The 23975-nt window shown below is 47.5% G+C and overlaps 2 protein-coding genes across 2 annotated transcripts in view; both read right to left on the minus strand.

The window, feature by feature from the left end:
• LOC109468887 (neurexin-4-like) overlaps positions 1 to 23975 on the minus strand; it is a 41545-nt gene that overhangs the window by 16150 nt on the left and 1420 nt on the right. The window contains exons 3-5 of the mRNA XM_019767265.1: positions 14837 to 14968; positions 9677 to 9831; positions 8888 to 9026 (exon numbers count right to left, since the gene is read on the minus strand). Coding sequence (XP_019622824.1) covers positions 8888 to 9026; positions 9677 to 9831; positions 14837 to 14966 — 424 coding nt within the window. The 5' untranslated portion in view covers positions 14967 to 14968. The remainder of the gene's footprint in view (positions 1 to 8887; positions 9027 to 9676; positions 9832 to 14836; positions 14969 to 23975) is intronic.
• Positions 21553 to 23975, minus strand: part of LOC109468549 — an 80764-nt gene continuing 78341 nt past the window's right edge. The window contains exon 43 of the mRNA XM_019766791.1: positions 21553 to 21701. Coding sequence (XP_019622350.1) covers positions 21553 to 21701 — 149 coding nt within the window. The remainder of the gene's footprint in view (positions 21702 to 23975) is intronic.

Genomic DNA, 23975 nt, shown 5'->3' on the forward strand with positions numbered 1-23975 from the left:
GTTAGGGAGGTATGCATGTGATGTGATGCACCCCTTAAGAATAGCACGAAACCGGCGGATCCTAGCCTCCATAGCATGCCAAAACTGGAGTTTTGGGGGTCTTCGTGGTCTTTGGGAGCTTTCATGTGCTATTTTCTGATTGCATATAGACAACATAGCCGGCCTGGTTGAATTACCCCCGTTTTTAGAACTGGGCTAATCAGAAAACAGCCGAAGACCACCAAACCCCCAGTTCTATAAGCCTGCTACGGAGGCTAATCAGAAAACAGCCGAAGACCACCAAACCCCCAGTTCTATAAGCCTGCTACGGAGGCTAATCAGAAAACAGCCGAAGACCACCAAACCCCCAGTTCTATAAGCCTGCTACGGAGGCTAGGCGGATCCCGCAACAGGACTTCACTGCTAACCACGTATTTCCTGTGCAGAAATCATCTGTGGCTCCAAGCTGACCTTTCCAAAATTGCTCTACCAAATGCCTGTGGATAGCTTTTATTCTGCAGAGGTTCGAAGGCCTAGGGGTGTGTACTCGGCTAACCCCTGGTCTGGGAGACCCAAACGACTCTACGAAACATAGCCTGGGTGCCAGACTGTTTCCAGGGCCTACACAGGCCAGTATCTCGGCTCCAGGGCCTACACAGGCCAGTTCCTCGGCTCCAGGGCCTACACAGGCCAGCTCCTTGACTCCAGGGCCTACACAGACCAGCTCCTCGGCTCCAGGGCCTACACAGGCCAGCTCCTTGACTCCAGGGCCTACACAGGCTAGCTCAAGGGCTCTAGTCTAGGGCCTACACAGACCTGCTCAAAGGCTCCAAGGCCTACACAGGCCAGCTCCTCGGCTCCAGGGCCTTCACATGCCAGCTCAAAGCCAAGGCCACATGGACTACACAGGCCAACAGACGTTTTAAGCTAAAAGAAACGTGATGCAGTACAAATGGAGTAAGACAGAAGGGCCGGTCTGTACTGTGGATTGAGAAGATAAAGGCCTGAGTATATCGGTCAAGGCTGGCCTCAAACCAAACGCCCTGACATGTAGCCTTGAGGAAGGCGTGACAACCTCTGGTCGACGTTTTGTCACCGTCAATCAAGTCACCATCAAACGTTACCAGGGTCCCCCCATGCAGACCCTCATTCAAGATAGAAGAACCAGAAGAATCAGACCACTGCAAAAAAAATTAACAATCTTTCTCTTTTCAGTTGAGGGAACTGTAACCTAACAAAAACAAGAACCACTAGACTCTAAGTGGTCCGCGAGTCAGGCCGCCGCTCACTCGCTTGAACTCCCTCCGTCTTTTCTACCAGCTGAATCGCATTTGATGCATTAAATCTTCAGGTCTTGCAGAGATACGGACTCTGGCAGGTTGCCTTACACACTGCATGTTGGTAAGGACTTTCAAGCAAGCTTTTATTGGAACAAGACATAGGGAGCAGAATATATGTAATAGAGTAAGCGAAAGTTTAACCAAAACCATCATGCAAATACAAAGAACCGTCCAGGGAAGAAGAAAGAGGGGCAGGCTTATCAGCCAGTGGGCCAGCACGACACTAGGTAAAACGTAAAACGTAAGGAAGAACAGAAAACCGAGAAGGGTGGAGAAAATCACTGGTTCTTAGATCGTCCGTGGCGCCCCAACTGTTCAATAATTAGACTAAGGGACAGACGAAATCAGAGAGGCGAGAATTTACAACTGACGGAACGCCGCAGTCGGAGGATCAAGGCGGGGAGAAGGTTGACCCTTATCAGGCCCATTAAGCTCATGTTGCCCCGCTTAATTAGGGAAAATCCGCCATGATTATCCAATCTGCGGGAAGAGAGGGTACCCCGGCCGCCGTGTCAAACAATGTGCGGTTTTACATAGCTCAGACCCTCTGCCGGTGCCGCGGCGAGACCCGGGCTGGAATTGGGTCCGACAGCCCGGCCCGGCGGCCCCCCTCCCCCCCGTCCTGCTGGCCCGCCGCCAGGCCCCGAACGTGACCTTGAGGCCGCCCACCCTGTCTACATGAGAGCGTCACGCGTCCCCGATGAAAGAGCGCGCGGACGGCCGAACCTGCCTCCCCGTGATTCCTGCCCAAAACTAACAGAATTATTGCGCCAGATGTTGCAAAGTTCTACATTGGAAATCAGTTGGCAAGCGGCACTACGGGGATGTCTGAGAGGCTAGGCCCTGCCCGACACCTTTCGTCAGACGCCCGAGACCGATAAAAATAAATCGCAAACAGGTTTTCATCGGCCATGTTCACGGCTACTGTCGGGGGGAGGGGGAGGGGGGCGTGGCTCTACAAAGGCCCACAGCGACATTACCGGGGCGCTTCTGTCCACAGGGGCCAATTTTCAGATTGGCTGGTGGTGCGAAAGTCTGCTGTGACTAAAGATAACCCCTGATAACCGACTCCCGTTACGGAAAGGCCTGTGCATTGCACCAAAGGGCGGTTAAACCAGCCATACAGGTCCAGAAAAGACCACTGTTGTAAAGCAACGAGTATATAGTAGAGGGGATTCATTCCTCAAGCTAACCGACATCTTGCGCACACGCAGGCAGTCGACCCTCAGTAAGACACCTGGAGCCGCATAGTTCCCGTTTAGAACTGAACCGGTGAGTTGCGCCAAAGGGCGGTTAAACCAGACATACAGGTCCAGAAAACACCACTGGTGTAAAACTGCAACCGTCATCAGTTACCAGGAGGACCTTTTGTCACCTTCTTCTCTACCGAAGCTGCTTACAACTCAATCACCTTCCCTGAGCGGTATAAAGATTCTATCGATCATTCCACTTCCCATGACAAAGCGACAAGACCCTCGTACCCTGCTACCTGCTCTGGCCGACGGCAAGGACCTTTCTGATGTAGCAGCCCCTCAAGGCGCGGAATCACAACGTGCTTTACATACCTTCTCTCGCATTAGGCGAGCAGTCAGGAGTCAGGCACATTCCTCATGCTGGATTACCATACTACAAGAGTGGGGCTTAATATTAAGAACTATTGGGGATTGAGCGCATGATATTCATGATCTACCATATAATCGTCGCTATTACACAAAGTATTTTGTAAAGAAGCCCAATTTGCGACATTCGGCGACTTTGCCACTTCTTAGAAACAAAGAAGGCACGTCTCAGCTTAGCTTAAGACATCGGCCCAATATCTGGCCCTTAAGGAGCGGCAGTTACGTCTTCTGGGTGCTAAGAAGTTGAAACCTGAGACTTAAGGAAATGGTTACTGTTGCCAAGCCTAAAACCGCAGCTCCAAGCACCGCGGTGACTCCGGTGTCAAGCCATATACATGAGCCTGCCAAATACATGACTCCGACACTACATGGGGGCTTCCACTGATACACCCGAGACAAGGGGTGGGAGGGGTTAGGTCGTGACGTGGGAGACTAAACCTAACCTAACCCTAATTGTAAGTCTAACCCTAGCCCTGAACAATGATCCCAACTCTAACCCTAACCCTAACCCTAACTCTAACACCAACCCTAGCCCTTATTCTAGCCCTAAACACCTGACCTCTCACGTATGTGGCAGCTCAATGATTTGGCTCAACACCGGGAGTTAAACTAAGTCCCGTCCTGGCGAAGCGGCGATGAAAGTTGACCCTGAACTTTGCAACATGCTGTTCGGATTAACAGGTTACTGTGGTGGAGGCTGGCCATGGTGGGGTGGGGGGTCTGCCCGGCAGAGCGGTTATACAAGCACGACTATTTACTGTACCTATAAAGCCCGGGGTGATACTATTTCTCTAGCCTTTGGTCGGTGTGGAGAAAGTCGGCGGTAGCAGGGTTGGACAGTTAGTCTAAGACTACAGGATAGGATATATAATACACTCTGTTCGGATATCTCTCGCATGCATTATCACATTTGCCAGCTACAAAGGCGAAATGTTTCGACTAGAACTGATTTATTATTTTTTTTACAAATTCTTTGCCATGATGTGGAGAGCGACGGAACGCGATAGCCCGGATGTACAAGTGCCCGGATGTATTAGAACAGCAAGTGCCCGGATGTGCACAGACGTTTTGGCCCAAGTTTACCTTACAGTGGATAGAGATGATAGAAAGTCAAGGGGAAGAGAAAAGGGACACCAGGCTGGGAGATCGCCCGTTAACAGTTATTACTGAGAGATAGGATCGCCCGTTACCAGTAATTACTGAGAGATGGCCGTTCCGCTGCCCTCCTGACATGTTAGAGAATTAGTAAAGAACATACAGGCATAAATGCTGTGCACGCCTTCCCGGGTAAGAACCACCCTCATCAGGAGGCAGCGCTTGTAGGTCTTGTAACCTGCAGTGTGTGATGGGAGGGCGGGGTTACAGCAACCTACAACCTATACAGCCTCCTTTGGTTACGCCAACCTTTACAACCTCCTTAGTGGTTACACCAACCTATACAACCTCCTTTGGTTAGCCTATACAACCTCATTTGGTTACACCAACAATATACACCCTCCTTCGTTACACCAACCTATACAACCTCCTTGGTTACACCAGCCTATACAACCTCCTTGGTTACACCAACTCTCCTTAGCTTGAATCTTTGGGAGTAAGTTTTTCCTCTGTTCGTTTTTTTACCAGTACCTGGAAGCGATTATAACTCTAGCGAGCGACAGAAGCAAAAACTACCGTTTTAATCTTAACGTTCCCTCCACCTGACCACCTGAGTCCTCCTCTTACCTAATTATAAACATGTTTGACTCGAGGGTGTAAACAGCGCGAATCGTGCATCACAGTGGCTTCGACAGAAGTTGGAGAGAAAAGGGACACCAAAGAAGTCAAACGTTGTGCCTTAGACCATCAGACAGTCGTGGATGTGAATTTTACCGTCCAACCGTTGTTGTTAGTCATTACAGACAAACTCCACAAATATGAACCCCAGTTAGAAACGGCACACATGAACAGATGCTAGACACAGTCTGGTACAGACGCCCGGGGTTAGAGTTGTTTTCACACGGTTTGAAGTGGACATGAACTTCAGAAACTACACACTGTCAGGAAAACATTATGAAGAGTTGCTGTCGTTCTTTCGCGGTTCAGATACAGTACAACGAATAACAAATGATCCTCATTGATACGTCGATGAAGGTTAGACATCCAGGTAATACGATACGCCAAAGAGCAGTTACTCAAGCAACTGGATATGATTTAGGAAACGGTCAGACGTTTCAGGTAGTATCCACTACCTTTCGTCAGTGACTGAGAGACCAGAGGAGAAATGCAGGTCTATAAGCACAACCTATTGATTGATATTGATCCTCAGTCACTGATGACCAGATGGCTGTCACTACCTTCCTACCGAATATGACATCTCGTCTATCCCTTAGAGTAATCATTCAACTGTTGAGGCACCACCACAGACTGTTGAGGCACCACTATTCACTTCATGGCTGCCCATTCTCTTATACCATCCTGTCACGCCTAAATATTGATGTCTTGAACATGAAGTGGACAGAAGTTGTCGCTGTTGTTTACGCGATCTATCACCTGAACCTGAGCCGGTCTACATACATGCAGGCAAACTGGACCCTCTATGGCCGGCCAACTCCCCTGGCGCGCCAGCCAGGCCGATTTCTACTATTTACTACAAGCCTCACTGGGTCAGTCTACTGAGGAAGACCAGAGTGACTGGTCGAAAGCTCTAGGTGAGAGAATTTTTGGTGTTGGATCTGAAGTTTAACTCTAAACATGTAACTACCAACATAGATGAACTTTCATGATAGTATAAGATGATGAAGAGTCTGGTGGAGACTACGATCTACAGACTTCATGAGAACCGATCCCCAGACATGTACAGGCCAGAGGAGATGGCCACCATAGAATCTCCAAGCTGGAGATTCTATGGTGGCCATCTCCTCTGGTCAAAGATATTCTCTTTTTAGGCCAATTTCTACTGTTTATCAGCCTGCAAAAGGAGTCTAGTGGAGACTACCAGACATGTACAGCTAGTTCCCCAGACATGTACTAGACATGTACATCTCCAGCCGAACGTGACCTCGCTCTCCGTGTATGTGTAAATATTTGGGAGGCATCTCGGACCGTCCACATGGCGATAGCAGCTCGTCCATCAGACGGAGAACCCGCTAGCCGACGGGCCTGGGATGCTTGTAGGTCTGGGCAGGAAGCGGAGCTGACAAACTTACGCACCGGGTAATGTGGGAAAACCGCCGCCTGAGGCGTCTGTGGACTCGGCTAACCTTGGTCTGGGTGCGACGCTGTTGGCAGGGCTAGTATACAGACTGGGTCCACGGCTATAGGCCCTACACAGGAGAACCATTCTACAATACCATTGCCACAGAGTAGACCCAGGACTATCCAAGGACACTCAGTGACTGACGGGAGCCTTTAGCCTCTACCAGGCTTCGGGAGGCGGTCGGAAAGAGTAGAAATCGGCCAAATAGAGATATAACATGCCGGGGGAGTTGGTCCACTAGAGGGTACAGTTAGTTTGCCGCACGGGTATCTCTCTATTTGGCCAATTTCTACTATTTCCAGCCGACACCCGAAGCCTGGTAGAGGCTATACTGGCAGGTGGCCCTGTCGCTGCTGTTGTGGCCCCGGCTACAATGGGACGTTAGCCTCCGTAGCAGGCTTATAGAACTGGGGGTTTGGTGGTCTTCGGCTGTTTTCTGATTAGCCTCCGTAGTAGGCTTATAGGACTGGGGGTTTTGTGGTCTTTGGCTGTTTTCTGATTAGCCTCCGTAGCAGGCTTATAGAACTGGGGGTTTGGTGGTCTTCGGCTGTTTTCTGATTAGCCCAGTTCTAAAAACGGGGGCAATTCAACCAGGCCGGCTATGTTGTCTGTATGCAATCAGAAAATAGCACATAAAAGCTCCCAAAGACCCTGAAGACCCCCAGTTTTTGGCATGCCACGGATGCTAATGGGACGTGTCCTCCCCCGACTGTCTCCGTGTGGGGAGGCTGTTACAGGAGACTGTGTGGTCCGCTGCACGTACCGCTGACACTCCGCTTACATCAACCCGACAAGCTTCTCGCCGGGACCAGGCTAAAGGCCAGCCGCGGTGCTGAGAGGCTACCGGATACCCAACACCCTTCACTTCACAAGTATCCACATCGTCACAGATACACAACACCCTTCCAGTGTATTCAACACCATCTACATCATCACAGATATCAGTCACTGAGTCAGCAGAGACCATCACCCTTCCAGTGTATTCAACACCATCCACATCATCACAGACATCAGTCATCAGACTACAGCTTTCGTTACGCTCTGTCCAACAGACGGAGACGGCTGAACGATCAACTCTTCTAGCCTGGTTACCAAACCTATTATAGCTCCCGAGTCCTACAGCCTCTCCGCTGTAGGAACAGCCTCTCCGCTCCGGGAATCGGGAGCTATAATAGGTTTGGTAACCAGGCTACAACCCTTCAGCTACCAAAATTGATTTGTGTGATGGTGCTTTATGTGCTTTGGTTGGAGTTTGTTGATCTTATAATAGGAACTTAAAGCACAGGTATGGGTAAAAAGACAAAAAAACGTTGAAAATGTCTTTAACATTGAATGATCTGCCAAGAAAACAAACCTGATACGTAATAGCATGTAAAGATATCCTCTATGTAGATGGTTAGGCTAATATAAGCCTGGCCACTGAAAGACAACCTCCCTTCACCTGTGAGTCAGCAATAAGGACTACTACTTGATCAAGTAAAAAGGCTGCAAGGAAAATTAGTAGAATCTACTGACAAAGATGCCTGCAATTTCCTTCCAAGGACTGACTGACTGACGAAACCACATTTTACGCGACCAGAAAGTTTCTGTATCTGCCTTTCGGCGTAACACACCAGTTTGCCTCCTCTTGTGGTCCATCTACTGGTTGTCAGTGTAAAACCAATCTTAACATTACTACAAGCAAAGTTTAGGGTTTTGGGTTATTTTTGGCGTGTTTTTAAAATTTTTTTAATCGTGATTTCTTTTTTGCACTGGAATTTTTCTTTCACCCAACCAAAAAAAAAAAAAATTCCAGTGCCACAAGAAACCCCGATAAAAAAGCCTAAAACACGTTAAAAATACCCCAAAACCCAAACCTCTGCTTGGAGAGTTTCTTAACATAGCCTTTAGTTTAGAGTCCCAAGTTTAAACAGGCCCAACAATATCTGCAGTTATCGTTCTTACAGAAGCAGTGGTTGCATTCACTGTAATTACGTGAAGTTGGAAGCTGCGTTGCCTTAAGTAGTACGTGAAACTACGTACAGCTGTAACTTCGTAACTACACAAACATAACCTTATATTACATCATATCGACAATGGAAATTAGCATGAACGTTCATCTGAGTTGGTAAAATACATTATGAGAAACTTTAAACTGATCTCCAGTTAAAAAAATTACTACGCATCGAAGCACTCGGTCTTCCCAGTTTTAGGGTTTTATATTTTAGGTAATATAAATTTGCGTTGGAGAGCAGTGTGAAGTTTCTCACAACAATGACAACGTTAAGCGGTGAATATTAGTCTCCACCAGACTCCTTTGCAGGCTGAATAAGTACTAGTAGTAGAAATCGGCTAAGGGGGACATCATTGGCCACAGGAGTTGGGTCCAGCTTGCCAGCACAGAGCCGCTGGACCCTCTGTGGCCGGCCAACTCCTCTGGCCAATAATATCCCCCTTTTTAGGCCGATTTCTACTACTTATTCAGCCTGCAAAGGAGTCTGGTGAAGACTAGGTAAATATCGTGATAATGAGTGGAATAACGGGTGAAACGAGGAGGGTTGTGCGCTGTTTGCTGGCTTTGGTGTCCCTTCACTGCTAGAGAGACTGTTTCGCACGCTGCACTCAGCATATAATAATGGGGAGCTTCGCTTCTGGTGACTACAGGCGCAGAGGTAGGGGTGGGTGGAGGGAACTTTTCTATGACGTGTTGGTTGCCAAGGTAACGTTCCACCCACCTTGTTCTCCGCATGCGCACTTGTTGCTGCCCGGCTCGGCCCCTCCCCAGTACGTCATCTTCTGGCCGTCACGTGACACCCACCAGCCGAACGGCTCGTTCTGACCGTCATGCAACAGCACGGAGCCGTAACACTCGTACTGAAATATATGAACAACGTCATGTCACGTGATCAACTGGGTCAGTCTTCCTGAAGGAGCCGTAACACTCGTACTGAAATAATGAAAACGTCATGTCACGTGATCAACTGGGTCAGTCTTCCTGAAGACGGTCGTAGATATGGCTGATCCCCTTCCACCATTAGACCAGTGAGGGTCACAGAAAGTTATTTCTTGTGTTCAAATTTACTGCTAGGGTAAGCTATGGGTTAGAGATGTCTGTTGCCTTATGGGAGCCAGTGTGGAAATGCATAGACAGAATCAGGGTGAAATTCACGATAATGGATAAAACAGGAAATTCATACAACTCTAAATATATCAGGTAAGGTTTGGGATCTTCAATGTTTTGTTGACATATGACATACTCACAGTCAAAGATGGGCTCTTGAAATTGAACTTAAACTCATGATTGGGGAAGAGGACCAGCATGGTTGCCAATGGCACTACTGTTACAAGAACAAGAACGCTAATCTCCAAGCAGATCCGAGGGTGGCAAAAGACAGTATCAAATTGGCCAGGCGGTATCCATTCGGAAGAGAGGGTCCATACGCCACCAAACTGCCTGGCCAATTTGATACTCCCTTTTGTCACCCCGAGGATCCGCATGGGGGTTACAAGAGCGCGGTACCCACCCGTATGTACTGTTCGCAGCTGCTGGACCGCGCCATGAGAGCCCGAATCTGCGCCATGGAAATCTCGTAGTTTATCTGCTGCGAGAAACATCCGGGTTCTTCGCAACCCTGGACCAACGTCCTGTCCTCGCTGTCATGGTGGATAACGGTCACACCTAGGGAAGGAGGAAGGTTTCTTAAGACTTTTGCCACGGAGTAACTTTGCCATAGTGGACTTGTAGTAGTTACATCATAGCATAGCAACTTAATGAAAAGTTTATTGCAAATTCGTGTCCGGAGGCTAATTGCAAATTACAAAACATAAAAGAACAATGAAATAGAGTATAAAATAACTAAAGTCTACATGATGAAGGTAGCTGTCTAGAACTATAACTATGTCTAAAACTATGTCTGAATATTCATGAAGGGTTTGACTTCTCTTCTGTAAACCATGGAAGACGTGGAATATACTGCCTGCCTTCTTCAAGTACCCACGCCAATAGCTGACCCCAAAGTTTGCTCCTTTCGAAAGGTACCTTCAAGATTTTTTTCTTAAGATTTCTTGGAACCGTACTGCTCATGCCAATCCTTCCCCGCGTTTTCAGAAGAAAAAAACGTAGCAGACGTGGCCTTCCCAAAACACGTAGGTACGGCGGGTTGTGACCGAGGCTTAAGCTGGAAGTCCTTAACACTGAGAGAAGGCGGGACCAGATCCAAGTAACTCGATAGGTATTAAGTAGGGTCAGACCGTTTGGTCCGCTTTCCAGTCAGGGAAAAACTTGATAGGTAGAATAAAGCTGACTTTGCAACACAACAGGTGGTTGTCGTTTGCAGGAACAAGAGTTTCTTTTTTTTAATGAATGAATGATTTATTTGCATTTTTTGGTGATCGTCTTTGCCTAGGTTATCAGGAGGAACGGTATACATTTGTAGATCTGGCTCCGTCTTTGAAGGCTGCACATTACGTAAAACAAAATGAATCAAGCAACTGGTTAGCTTTTCTTAAGAGCCAGACGTTTCCGATAGCATCTGCTGTCTTTCAGCCATTCTCAAATCACAAATGAGCTATCTTTCATCCGTAACTTGAGAACTGGATGGTGACTCTTCAGAAAATCTATCAAATTGCCTAATTATCCTGATGAAGGCGACAGTGGTCGCTGAAAATTTGATCTCTCTGTAAACTGTGTGTTGGAATAAAGTTCAGCGTTTTACTATGATTTCTAACAACACAGATGAACTTTCATGATAAATTGCTTGAATTGAACGAAAAGATCTGAATGGAATTGATCCTCTGAACTGCAGAAAGAGCCGCTGATGAGTATGTAAGCTGGAAGTCCTTAGCACCGAGAGAAGGCGGGACTGGGTCCAAGTAACTCGATAGGCATTAAGTAGGGTCAGACCGTTTGGTCAGGTTTCCAGTCAGGGAAAAACTTGATGAATGATTTGGGAGAGGCGAGTCAGGTTCGGATTTATCGCTGGAGAGTCTAGAAACGATCATAACGACTTAAGCAGCAGGTTTTGTATCATAACGGGACAAAAATGTTGGACCGCTTTCAAGATTTGTTCCGATTACCCAAACCTAAGACTAACAGCAGGAAACGTTCATTCCTGTATCGTGCAATATTGCTGTGGAATGATCTACCATATCACATAAGACATGTCCTGTTTCCAATGATTGACTACTTGTACCCTTTGTTCATATTATTTATCATCTCTATCTTGAAGTACTTGATTGTCTACATGTATGTCCTTTGTAACTTGTTCTGTTTTATGTTGGGCTACCTTGGAAATCAGTTGTCCTAAACTGAAGATACCACCCAACCGTTTTTAAGATCAATAAATAAATTTAAAAAAAACACACTGAGTAACCTACTCAGGTTCAAAAAAGCTATCACAAACAGTGTCACATGAGCCTCAACCTCTAGTTTTTAAATTGTTTTAAATTGAAGACTAGCCCTGCAGGGCTAAAAGGCTTCGAAATAAATAATGAATGATTTGGGAGAGGTTCGTATTTATCGCTTGAGAGTCTAGAACGACTTAAGCAGCAGGTATTGTATCATAACGAGTCAGAAATGTTGGAACGCTTTCAAGATTTGTTCCAGCTATTTCTTTCTGAAACTAAGCGATTTAACAACTGATTTATACTTCTGTATTCATTCATAATATCTTAATAGCTAAACTCTGTTCTGTTGTTACCTGGACGATACCCATGTTTTGTGATGTAATTTTAATTTTATGTCTAATGGTGACGTGAATATAAGCATTTTGCTTGAGTGCATCGCCACTATGTATTGTATTTTTGCATGTTGGAAGGCCTTCAAGTTTTGTCCCGATCTTCCCACCACAAGCCAGGAAGTTCCCACCTCTCGGCAGATATTTTTAGGGGATCTTGTCCATTTCTTAATATTTAACTATCACTTTCAGGGGTTTTTGTAGAAAAATTTAGCATGAGGGAGCAGATCACAAGCATGGCAAGGAACAAAGCGACCGAGGAGGGATTTTTTAATAAGAGTAGCCACTTAGGGTTGAATCTGAAAATTGGTATGAGGGAGCTGGCTGGTTACATGAGGGAGCAGCTCCCTTATTCCCCTGTTTAGAAAAAACCATGACTTTTTCCAGTCAGTTGAGTCGGAAGTATGCCAACAACCCAAGGATGGTTGGCTGGATAATTTGACATGTGTATGTCCGGTAGTAATAGCAATATAGTACAGGCAAGTACATGTAATACTGACATGACACAAAAAAGAGTGCATTTGCCAAACCGCGGGCGGATTTTGCAAGGATTAGAGTCCCGACCTCCTTACGCGCCACACAGCGTGCCGAGTGAAGCGGTTCTACATCTGCTAGCGTTCAGCTGCAGGGAGGGACCCCTACTGCCGAGACGTAGGCCACAGCAAATACATTTTATGGATGACATCATCCGCAGACTCCAAAACTAATCCGAGTGGGCAAAAAAAACAAGGCGGGCCAAAAAAAACAAGGTTCTTATATTTTAAAATTTGTACTCAATCATTGTACAAATGGTTTTGATTCAGTGGGAACATCACATATACACAACCAGCATCACATATCACTGCATCAAAAAAGCAAAGTGAAAAACAAAACATTAAATCAGAGCGTTTTCTTGTCTCCTCTCTTTATAGTTATCTGTCATCCACCTTCCGGCATGGCAGCAGACAACTTTGCCCATGTGTATGACCACTGTCAAAAGGCAACAAAATTTCTTGTTTTGTTTTTTCTCCAAAATCAGGCGAAAATTAATGCGCGCGCTGATGTCATCCATAAAATTTCCTTGCCGTTGCCTAAGTAATGTTTAGGCGGATTTGCTTTGGAAAGCCTAAGTCTACAGTCCTGACCTCCTATGGTGGGTAAAATGGCGGAAGGTCCCGCCGGACGGTTTGTTTGGGCCCGACAGTCGCCCCAGAGCAAACACTTAAATGAAGTACATCTGTAAAAACCACTGAGAACTGAACTTGAACGTGTCTGGTCAGGGCAACCCTGGGAAACCGGCGCGCGAGGAGAGAGCTCGCCAGGAGAGGGATAAGATTCTGGGACATACATTCAACTTCAACACTCGATCTTACAACGTTAAACAACTCTTAATTCTATTCTACGTGGTAGGTTGCTCAGCTCTAGTCGTATCAACTGCAAAATCGTGTTAGGTCCACGGGTCAGAAACGTGAGACCGTCGTTGCTCAAATTTTGAAAATCATATTTCAACGGAACAGAATATTGCCTTTCTTTCTGTCTCTCTCTCTCTCTCTCTCTCTCTTTCTTTGATTTGATGGTGATGCTGACTCGTGGCCTGAGTCTGAATCTGAATCCGAGTCTCCGCGCCCGCCGCATCTGGAACCCCTGTTCGGGCGGGTCAGGAACGTGAGACCGCCGGGCCCTTCCTTACGGCTCCGTGCCTGCCGACGGGCCGCGTGTTTTGTCAGCACGGGGAAATGTGTGGCGCCGTGCTGAGTACTACACGGACTGCTCAAATACACAATTCATATTTCAACGGGACAGAAATTCCTCTCTTTCTCTTTCTTCAAGCCCCAACAGTTGCTCCGAAAGTTTCGTGCTCAACTATCTTTGGTTTGTGATTGTGCTGGTCACGCATGTCGTTGCTTAAATTCAGAATTCATATTTCAACGGGACAGACTTTGAATGCCTCTCTTTCTCGTTTCTTCGCCCTGTCGGTTGCTCCCAAGTCTCGTCTTCAAATATCTTTGATGATTTTTTTTATCATTTAGAAAATCTTTACAGTCAGGCTTTTAAGCATGCAGACACGTTGCTCAAATTCAGAATTCATATTTCAACGGAATAGAAATGGCTAGATATGCCTTTAATTCTCTTCTTCCTGCCCCGACAGGTTCTCCGAAACGCTCGTCTTCAACTATCTTTGATTCAATTGTGATGCTGACACATGTCATTGCTCAATATTTATCATATTTCAACGGAACAAAAATGCCTTTCTCTCTCTTTTTTAGTCCCACCAATTTTTTAAATTTTGTCGGTAGCAAACAAGCAACCAAACCACTGGCTGGCCATAAGAAGAAAAGCTGAACGGAGGTATAATATCTCGATACTGTTGTCCTAAGCTATCCCGTTTAATTTGTTGTCCTCTAAGCTATAGCTATCCTGTTTGTTGTCCTGTAAGCTATCCTGTTTCGCCCCTACTGCCTAACCCTGACCCACGTCACCCTGACCCTTCACCACTACAACACGAGCCAGAGTTCACGTCGGTCTTTCCTTAAAACACAGATGGTTCTGCACAAGTCATGGCAACCCGTACATAGGCCCCATTCCCATTAGAATAGAATTGTCCAGATCAAAGCGAACTGATTCGCTTTGATCCGGTTTCGAGTCGGATCGAGCCAGATCGGATCCGGACCAATTCGGCTCGATCCGGACAATTTTACCCTAGTGGTAATGGAGCCCTAGTGGGAAAGGGGCCATAGACTCGTAGGTTTTACCTGCTATACAGGTGTACTGTTCTACCTATTGTTCTCACCTGCCGTACTGTCTTATCATTCTTACCTGTCCTAAATTCTTACCTGTCTTATACTCGTACCTGTTCTCCATTTTACCTGTCCTACCTATCGTTCTTTCCTTTACTATAGGCTCGTAGTTTTCACCTACTGCACAGGTGTACTATTCTACCTATTGTCCTCACCTGCCTATTGTTCTCACCTGTTGTGCAGTCCTGCATGTCGCAGTAGATCTCGAACGGCTCCACCCCGCAGGTCGGGCTGTCCGGGTCCAGGGTGTAGTTCCCGCTTCTCTTAAACCCGGCTCTCTTCCAGTCCGCACAGGTCGGCATCACTGGGGAACAACAACACCAAATATGGGATCAATAATACCAAATATGGGCACGGCAATACCAAATATGGGCACAACAACACCAAATATGGGATCAACCATACCAAATATGGCCATAACAATACCAAATATGGGCACAGCAATACCAAATATGGGCATAACAATACCAAATATGGGCATAACAATGCCAAATATGGGCACAACAATACCAAATATAGGCACAGACACCTGTCAACTCAGTTGCTCAAGATTACCAAATATGGGCACAACAATACCAAATATGGGCAAAGGCACCTGTCAACTCAGTTGTACAACAGTAACCAAATATGGGCACACACAACTGTCAACTCAGTTGTTCAACAATACGGGTTACAATAGTACATATTGTTTAGGTGACTGTGCGTGTGTGTGTTTGTGCGTGCGAACGTGCAGTATCGTTATTCCAAAAGAGATTTGTAAAATAAGTGTATACATAGGGCAATACATACAACAATGTATGGGTCCGTGTTTACTACCAGATACAATGAAATCTAATTTGACTTCATTGCTGCCCCTGAGGGTATACTTAAAGGGGCGGTCCGAAGTCTCCCCTCTCTGATTGCCTTGTTATACCTGATATAAAGATGGCCACCAGGATAGACATATCGTCCCATCATACAGTATTACTGTCTAACGTTCCCGTACCGCCCCCCTCCCCCTTTCCAGCTGAGGCGGCGCTTCACAACTCTGGCCGGGGTCTGGTCCTGATGATATCGTCATTATGATTAATGCGGCGCAGGATGCGCTCCTCTCATCCGTAACCCTCCCCGCCACCTCCACACGGGCACGTGGCGCTAGTCCCTACCAAACTAACTACACTGGCTATGTATAGGAGAATATTTGCCAGGGGAGTTTGGCCGCCTTGTAGGTTTGACAGGCCGCGCAGGAGGGAAAGAAACTACCTCCCCGCGGCCGGACTTCCTTGGCCAATTTTACTCTCTTTTTTTTGCCGAATTCTACGATCCGTATTCCCGTAGAAAGGCCTGGTGGAGGCTAGGTCGGCCTCACCTCGCCGTCTCTAGCCTGGTGTAGCCTCCACCTGGCCAAACTCCCCTGGCAAGTATTCTTCTATATATAGCCAGCGTAGTTAGTCTGGTAGAGACTACGCCTGGCGCAGGATGGGCTCCTCTCACCTGTAACCCTCCCCGCCACTTCCACAAGGGAACGAGGGGGGTACCGGCCGGGAAAGTGGGAACAGGCGCGCGCGGGTAGCCTTCACCAGGCCTTTCTACGGGAATACGGATCGTAGAATTCGACATAAAAAGAGAGTAAAATTGGCCAAGGGGGTCCGGCCGCGGGGAGGTAGTTTCTTTCCCTCCGAAGCGTGGCCAGCCAAACCTACAAGGCGGCCAAACTCCCCTGGCAAATATTCTCCTGTATATTCTCCTGGTAGAGACTAGCGCGGGCGCTAGCCTGGTTATCAGTCTCCACAATACAGGCTGGATTATCTTTTGCAGGCAGAATAAATAGTAGAAATTGGCCTAAAAAAGAACGTAGCTGGCAAGGGGAGTTGGCTAGTCATAGAGGGTCAAGTTTACCTGCAGGCCGATTTCTACTACTTTAGTATCAATTCAGGAGTCTGGTAGAGACTAGGCTTAGGGGTGTGTTACCGGCCCCAGTCTAGCCTGGTTACCGTTCTCCACAGGTCAGCTTAGTCCTATTGGACCCTATTGGGCAAAGGCCTCTCCTAGCCTGGACATGCTAGGTCTTACCAGTCTGGCCTTTCGAACTGTTGCCGTCCCTCGTAGGCTAAAATTGAAGCTATAAAAACACCGTTGTGCCCAAATATTATGGACGTTGACGGGTGGGCACACAAAACGATGCCGGGGAGCCTACGGTAGCCTGGCTGCCAGGCTAGGAGGGGCGGTGCAGCCTGCAGTAAGTCCGTACCGCCGGCAATGTGGGGTTGATCACGGCAGTTGGCTGGGAGCCAGACTAGCCCACAGGAGTCGGGCGCTGCGGTTGGATCTCACGCCCCGGCAGCTAATGCCGTCCACATTCACGCTATCTCTGCCGCCGCTTTTTCCTATTATCTATCGGGGAGGAGCGGCTTCACGACCACCCAGCCTCTCTCGCCTTGCGCCTCGTTAGCACTGATTAATTGGATGTGATTAAACGTTTTAACCTCACGCGGAGACTGTGAGGGATGGACGTCTGGTCAGGAGGCGTGAGACACCAGGGACGGCCGTTCATCACCATGCAGATGCACCTGTTCTAATGTGGGTCAGTCACAGTGTGCGGCACCGCCAGTACTAGTACCTTAGATGAGATGTTGTGGAAGCAATACTTGTATATCTTGTACTTGGACAAGTACAAGAAAGAGAAGTTGAGAGGCTTGCTGTAAGTTACTCCACAGATGACTAAGAAGGGACTACCTTGGACCCATGACCTCTAGCCTTAGTAGCAGATGCTGTAGGGCTGATGTGAATTAGGATTTTACGGTGTTTGTGTGTCTAAATATATATATATGTATATACAACACACACGTTGACACACACACACATATACATTGATACATATATATACATATATATATATATATATATATATATATATATATATATATATATATATATATATATATATATATATATATATATATATATATANATATATATATATAGTGTGTGTGTGTGTGTGTGTGTCAACGTGTGTGTTGTGTGCGTGTCTATATATGTGTGATTGCCTATATATACTGTGAGTGTGTGTGTGTGTGTGTGTGTGTGTGTGTGTGTGAGAGAGAGAGAGAGAGACAGAGAGTCTATGGGTGAGTGTGTGACATTCAGACGGGAGCAACAGAGAACCAAAGTCGACGACGCGTAATTCAACAAAACAGGGTAGGTGTAAGCAAAGTGACTAGAATGTAGGCTTGACGATTTCCTCGATCTCTGAACATATCAATCAAGTGACACTTCGGGTGAATTCAACGTGGCCGGACTCCCTTGGCCAATTTTACTCTCGTATTTTGCCAAATTCTACGATCCGTATTCCCGTAGAAAGGCCCGGTGGAGCCTATGATTTACCGACAGGTAGCTCCCTTCTGCCGACAACTGTCGCGACAATCCCGTTACTATCCGCGACGTGTTTAAGATTAACGCACGACGCTGGCAGGTTCTGCAACTCTCTCCCGACATTGTCGCGACAATCCCGTTACTATCCGCGACGTGTTTAGATTAACGCACGACGCTGGCAGGTTCTCCCGACAACTGTCACGACAATCCCGTTACTCGCCGCGACGTGTTTAAGATTAACGCACGACGCGAGCGGGTTCCGCTCGGCTGCCAAGCCGCGGGGAGGGAGACAGGGTCAGCTTCTTCACTACAACAATAAACGCGCATTCGTCAGTTTATTTGAAATATGGCACACATTTGCCCCGCACCTCCGTCAAACCCTCGGCTACCGTGCCAAGCGGCGGGGAAAACTAGACCGACATGGCCCCGCTCTGCCAGGGAGACGGAACACATATGGAAACCAGAGCTTAGTGATGTTGTGAAGAGCATTACGTACAATGACGGAAAACGTTTAAGCGCACGGATAGAGGGGATTGCCCGAATCTTTCCGTAAGCTCCAAGCTTCCGTAAGATGAAAATTGCGATACAGGTGCCACGGTGGTCCATAGCCTCCTCTGTATGTGTGGGGTGGGTTGAGCTTAAGGTGGGCTGCAGGCCCCTATATAGCCAGACCAGGCTTACAGGCTCCCTCAGTATCTTCTAGCCTGGCAGCCAGACCATCGCAGGCTCCACCGGGGCCGGTTTAAGTGATTTCGCAGTTATTACAAGGCCCACTGGAAAGACCTAGCATGTCAGCACAATGTAGCTCGACTGGGGCCATTGAAACATCCCTAAGCCGGCCTGTGGAGAACGGTAACCAGGCTAGACTGGGACCGGTAAGACACCCCAAATTCGACCTGTGGTAACCAGGCTAGCTTGGGGCCTGTGGAGAACGGTAACTAGGCTAGACTGGGGGCCGGTAAAACACCCCTAAGCCGACCTGTGGTAACCAGGCTAACTTGGGGCCTGTGGAGAACGGTAACCAGGCTAAACAGGGGTCGGTAAAAAGCCCCATATTCGTGGTAACCGGGCTAGACTGGGGCCTGTGGAGAATGGTAACCAGGCTACATGGTCTGCCCTGGTTCTTTGGGGCCTGTGGAGAACGGTAACCAGGCTAGACTGGGGCCCTAAGCCGACCTGTGGATAACGGTAACCAGCCTGTAAAGTCTGCCCTGGTTCTGTGTATATGGACTGGATTAGGGATGGAGGTCAGAGGCACGGGCCGGGGCGTGAGTGTTGCACGGGTCAGCTCCTCCCCCTGCCCCGCCGAACAGCCGGCCAGCGCGCGCGCGCTGCGGGACGCTACGGACCGACGCACGGCCTGATTATATCTCCGCGGTAGCCTGGCAGCCTCTAACAGGCGTCGGGAGGTGGCTGGAAACAGCAGAAATTGGCCTGGTAGAGGCTAGCGGGACGCTACGGACGGACGCACGGTCTGATTACCTCCCCGTGGTGTACTGGCAGTAGCCTCCACCAGTACTCTCCAAGCAGAGGTTGTGGTGGAATGATCGTTAGCTTTTTATATATGGCCGTTTTTTTGTCGCTAATCCCGTCGGTGGCCGGCGACCTTCTCTGGCTAATGGATACAGCCTGGCCAATTTGATACTGTCTTTTTGCCACCGAAAGGGATATGCTTGGAGATTATCCACCAGGCCTTTCTACGGGAATACGGATCGTAGAATTCGGCAAAACGGAGAGGAAAATTGGCCAACGGATTACGGCCGCGGGGAGGTAGTTTCTTTCCCTCCGAAGGGGTATTTTTTACGGGTCGGTTTCAAGAGGGCAATAATTAGGAAGGCCGGCTGTAAAGAAAGTCTGTCAGGCCTACGCTTGGTAGGACTGGGACCAGTGGAGAATGGTAACCTGTGGCTACCTATGTAAGAAACAGGAGGAGCTAGGGGCCGGGGTTCGAACCCACGACCTCCCGAGCACTAGTTCAGACTCCGACGCTCTAACCACTCGGCTAAAAGGTCCAGACCCATCGGCCGGGTCAGTTGGTAGCGCCTATAAACCCCCCACTGTTACACCTATGCGGAAGATGAACAGCACTTCTATTCAGACACTGTTTAGAAACATCTCTCTGTCCCGTCCTACAGACTGACACTTAAACCGGGGTCTGGTTTAACCCTCTGAGTCCGGCGGATAGGATGTGGATATTGTTTTATAATTGTCGTCATCCCCGTGAGGCGTACGTTATCCCGCCAGATTTACCGGCTATGAAAAGCCAGCATGTCGGGTTTCATCCCTTAACGACCGCTTCCTATCCAGATTCTTCAAGATTTAGGCCACAGCAAGTAATTTTCATGGATGACATTAGCGCGCGCATCAATTTTCGCCTGATTTTGAAAAAAAAAAATTGTTGCCTTCTGACAGTGGTCACCATGCCGAAAATGGGCAAAGATGTCTGTTGCCACGCCGGAGGGTGGATGGCAGATAACTATGAAGATAGTAGACAAGAAAAGGCTCTGATTTAATGTTTGTTTCTTACTTTGATGCAGTGATATGTGATGCGGGCTGTGTATATGTGATGTTCCCACTGAATCAAAACCATTCGTACAATTAATGATTGAGCTAAAATTTTAAAACGTAGGAAATTTGTTTTTTCGGCCCGCCTTGCTTTTTTTGCCCGCTCGCATTAGATTTAGAGTCTGCGGATGAGGATGAGGATGTCATCCACAAACTTTACTTGCTGTGGCCTAAACGACCGCTTCCTATCCAGATTCTTCAAGGTTTAAATACGATCTTGGAGCGTCCGTAAATTCAGGCAGTGTTTAGAATGTGTTGTCTCGGTGAACGATGCCGCTCTGTATGACCTAATTCTGGTTAGGTTTTCGGACTAAACAGTCGAGCTGGTCGGGTTTAGTTCGTCCTCTTTTCACAAAGTCCTTAAAGGCATCCAATGCAATTTTAGGGCGGCAAAACTGGAAATATTCGATTCTGAATAAGGCAATCTGTATGATACTGACTAAAATCTGCAGTTTTTAGGGCTTGGAAACCCGATTTTTCAAAGTCAATATTCTAGTCACTTATCTACATACTTCAAACCACACTATCCCTATGTAAATCGACCCTCGTGGAGCAAAAATACCCAAATTTCGGACGGAAAATGGCTAATTGAAGGGTCCTTGGCTGATTTTTAGGGTACCACCCATAAAATAAAGGACTCATCTTGCGGCTTGTTTCTGCAGTTTCAATTACCCAAAGTATGAAATAATGATAAAAATGTGCTAATATGTGACGCAGTACGTGTCAATATCATATGTACATTGCCTTATTCGGAATATTTCCAGTTTTGCTGCTCTGAAACTGCACTGGGTGCCTTAAACGCCGATAGTTCTGGGGAAATACGAGTTTTTGAACAACTCAATTCTTGCAATTCTTGGTTGATAACTCTGATATTTGAAGGCATTAGTGACTAGAATACTGACTAAAATCTAGCTTCCAAGCTCTAAAAACTACATTGGGTGCCTAAACGCCCCCCCCCCTCGATCTTGAGAGTCAGACAGCGTGTTTGATGCTGACCTTGCCCGGGTCACGTCCCCCGGGAACCCGCAGGGCTTCTGAGAAGACAAGTTTGTGAGACTGGACATTCCTGCCTGCCGCCCCGCCCACCGACATCACCACCGTCTGTCTAGTGATCTCTAGTGCTGTGTACCTTAAACCCACATTTATTAGGTCTGGATTCAAGTCCAGAGGTTTAGGTTCAGGTCCGGACTTGTAAGTCCAGGCCTAAACCCATGGCATAAACAAAATTGCATGTTGGCAACCTTGCAAAGTTGTCTGGGTGAAACTGTGGCCACGTCGCATGGAGGCCGACACTTGACGATGCCCGAAGGCAATGTTTTCTTCATTTTGCAGCACAGGTCTTGCAATCCATGTAAAGTTTTAGGTGGCTTGGAATGAAAGGGGGCATGTGGCATGATTTTTTTTAATAAGTCCGAAATCGGTTCTGGACTTTAACTGTTTAAGGTTTCTTTGGACTTGAACCTCGACATTCCTGGCTGCCGCCCCGCCCACCGACATCACGCCCGTCTGGTGCTGACGAAACTTCGCGTTAGTCTCTACCAGACTAACTACGCTGTATATAGGAGAATATTTGCCAGGGGAGTTTGGCCGCCTTGTAGGTTTCACTGGCCGCGAAAGAAACTACCTCCCCGCGTCCGGACTCCCTTGGCGAATTTTACTCTTTTTTGCCGAATTCTACGACCCGTATTCCCGTAGAAAGGCCTGGTGGCAGTAACTTCGCGTGTCTCGTCTCCACTAATCTCCAAGAATATTCTGTGTTGCAAGGGGAATCTATATTGGCCGCATGCTGGATAAATAGTAGAAATGGGCCTAAAAAGTGGGTATAATTGGCCAGGGAAGGTGGCCGGTCAGATAAAGCTCAAGCACTCGCCGGTTTAGGGCCATTTCTACGATTTATCCAGCCTGCAAAACAAAGGAGTCTGGTGGAGCTACACTTCCCCAACCCTATCTGTCTCTGACAATTACTACCCGCGAGGTTGGACAAGCTTCTCCGTTAAATTACCTCTCAAGTTGATAAACGCGCGACCCATTTTACTCTCGGCAGGGAAGCGGCTTGCAGCAGCAGTTTACCCGAATCAACGGGGATTTGCTAGCCTCCAACAGGCCTTTCTACGGGAATACGGATCGTAGAATTTGGCCAAAAAAAAAAAGAGTAAAATTGGCCAAGGGAGTCCGTCCGCGGGGAGGTAGTTTCTTTCCCTCCGACCTGTCAAACCTACAAGGCGGCCAAACTCCCCTGGTAAATATTCTCCTATATATAGCCAGCGTACTCTCCAAGCAGAGGTTGTGGGGAATGATCGTTACCTTTTTATATATGGCCGTTTTTTTTTTTGTTCTGATCTCCCACCAACCCGTCGGTGGCTAATGGAGCTTCTCTGGCTAATGGATACTGCCTGGCCAATTTGATACTGTCTTTTTGCCACCGAGAGGGATCTGCTTGGAGATTAGCCAGCGTACAATGTAGTTGGTCTGGTAGAGACTAGTTTTTACCCGAAACTTCAGGTCGCGTCGCGCCGGGGTTTCACGGGTTCCAATAACGCCCGGCTGGTTGTTAATGATCTTCCCCGGAACGATCCATCAGCCTCGGGGGGTGGCACGCCAACAGCAATTAACGCCTGTCTGCGCGCGCGGAACAAATTCACCCCCTCCCCAGACAATGGTTAGGTCTACAGGGGTGCCAGAGTATACAGTGCAATTTTACGGAATACAGTACAATCGTATTAGTATACAGTGCAATTTTACGGAATACAGTACAATCGTATTAGTATACAGTGCAATTTTACGGAATACAGTACAATCGTATCAGTAATACAGTGCAAATTTACTAGTAAAATTGCACTGTATATTAGTAAAATTGCACTGTATACTAATACCATTGTACTGTAGTCCGTAAAATTGCACTGTATACTAGTAAAATTGCACTGCATTCCGTAAAATTACACTGTATACTCTGGCACCCCCGGTCTACGGAAGGAGAAGAATTACGGAGGGCATGATTGAGACATCTTCCTGACACGGCGATATGTAAGCATCACAGACCTGATGGATGGGTGCCATGTATGTTTGGTTATTGAATCTACCGAAAATAAACAGACAAGAGCTAGTTAGTGACAGGGCGGGAGACGTCCCCAAGGTTTGGACAATGAGCTCCCTTCTCCTTGATTCTGCTTATTTACCTACACGCGATCCCAGCGGGGGAGGAAGTCCCTTTTAATCCCCCACCCCGGGATAATCCAGGACCCTCCCCGGCGGCGGAGAACCCTACTTTAAATAATCTCCAAGAAGATCCCTTTCGGTGGCAAAAAGACAGTATCAAATTGGCCAGGCAGTATCCATTAGCCAGAGAAGGTCCGCGGCCATCGACGTTGGTGGGGGTCAGGACAAAAAAAAAAAAA

This window comes from Branchiostoma belcheri, unplaced genomic scaffold (genome assembly GCF_001625305.1).
Source record: "Branchiostoma belcheri isolate BF01 breed outbred unplaced genomic scaffold, Haploidv18h27 scaffold2, whole genome shotgun sequence".
Lineage (NCBI taxonomy): Eukaryota > Metazoa > Chordata > Leptocardii > Amphioxiformes > Branchiostomatidae > Branchiostoma > Branchiostoma belcheri.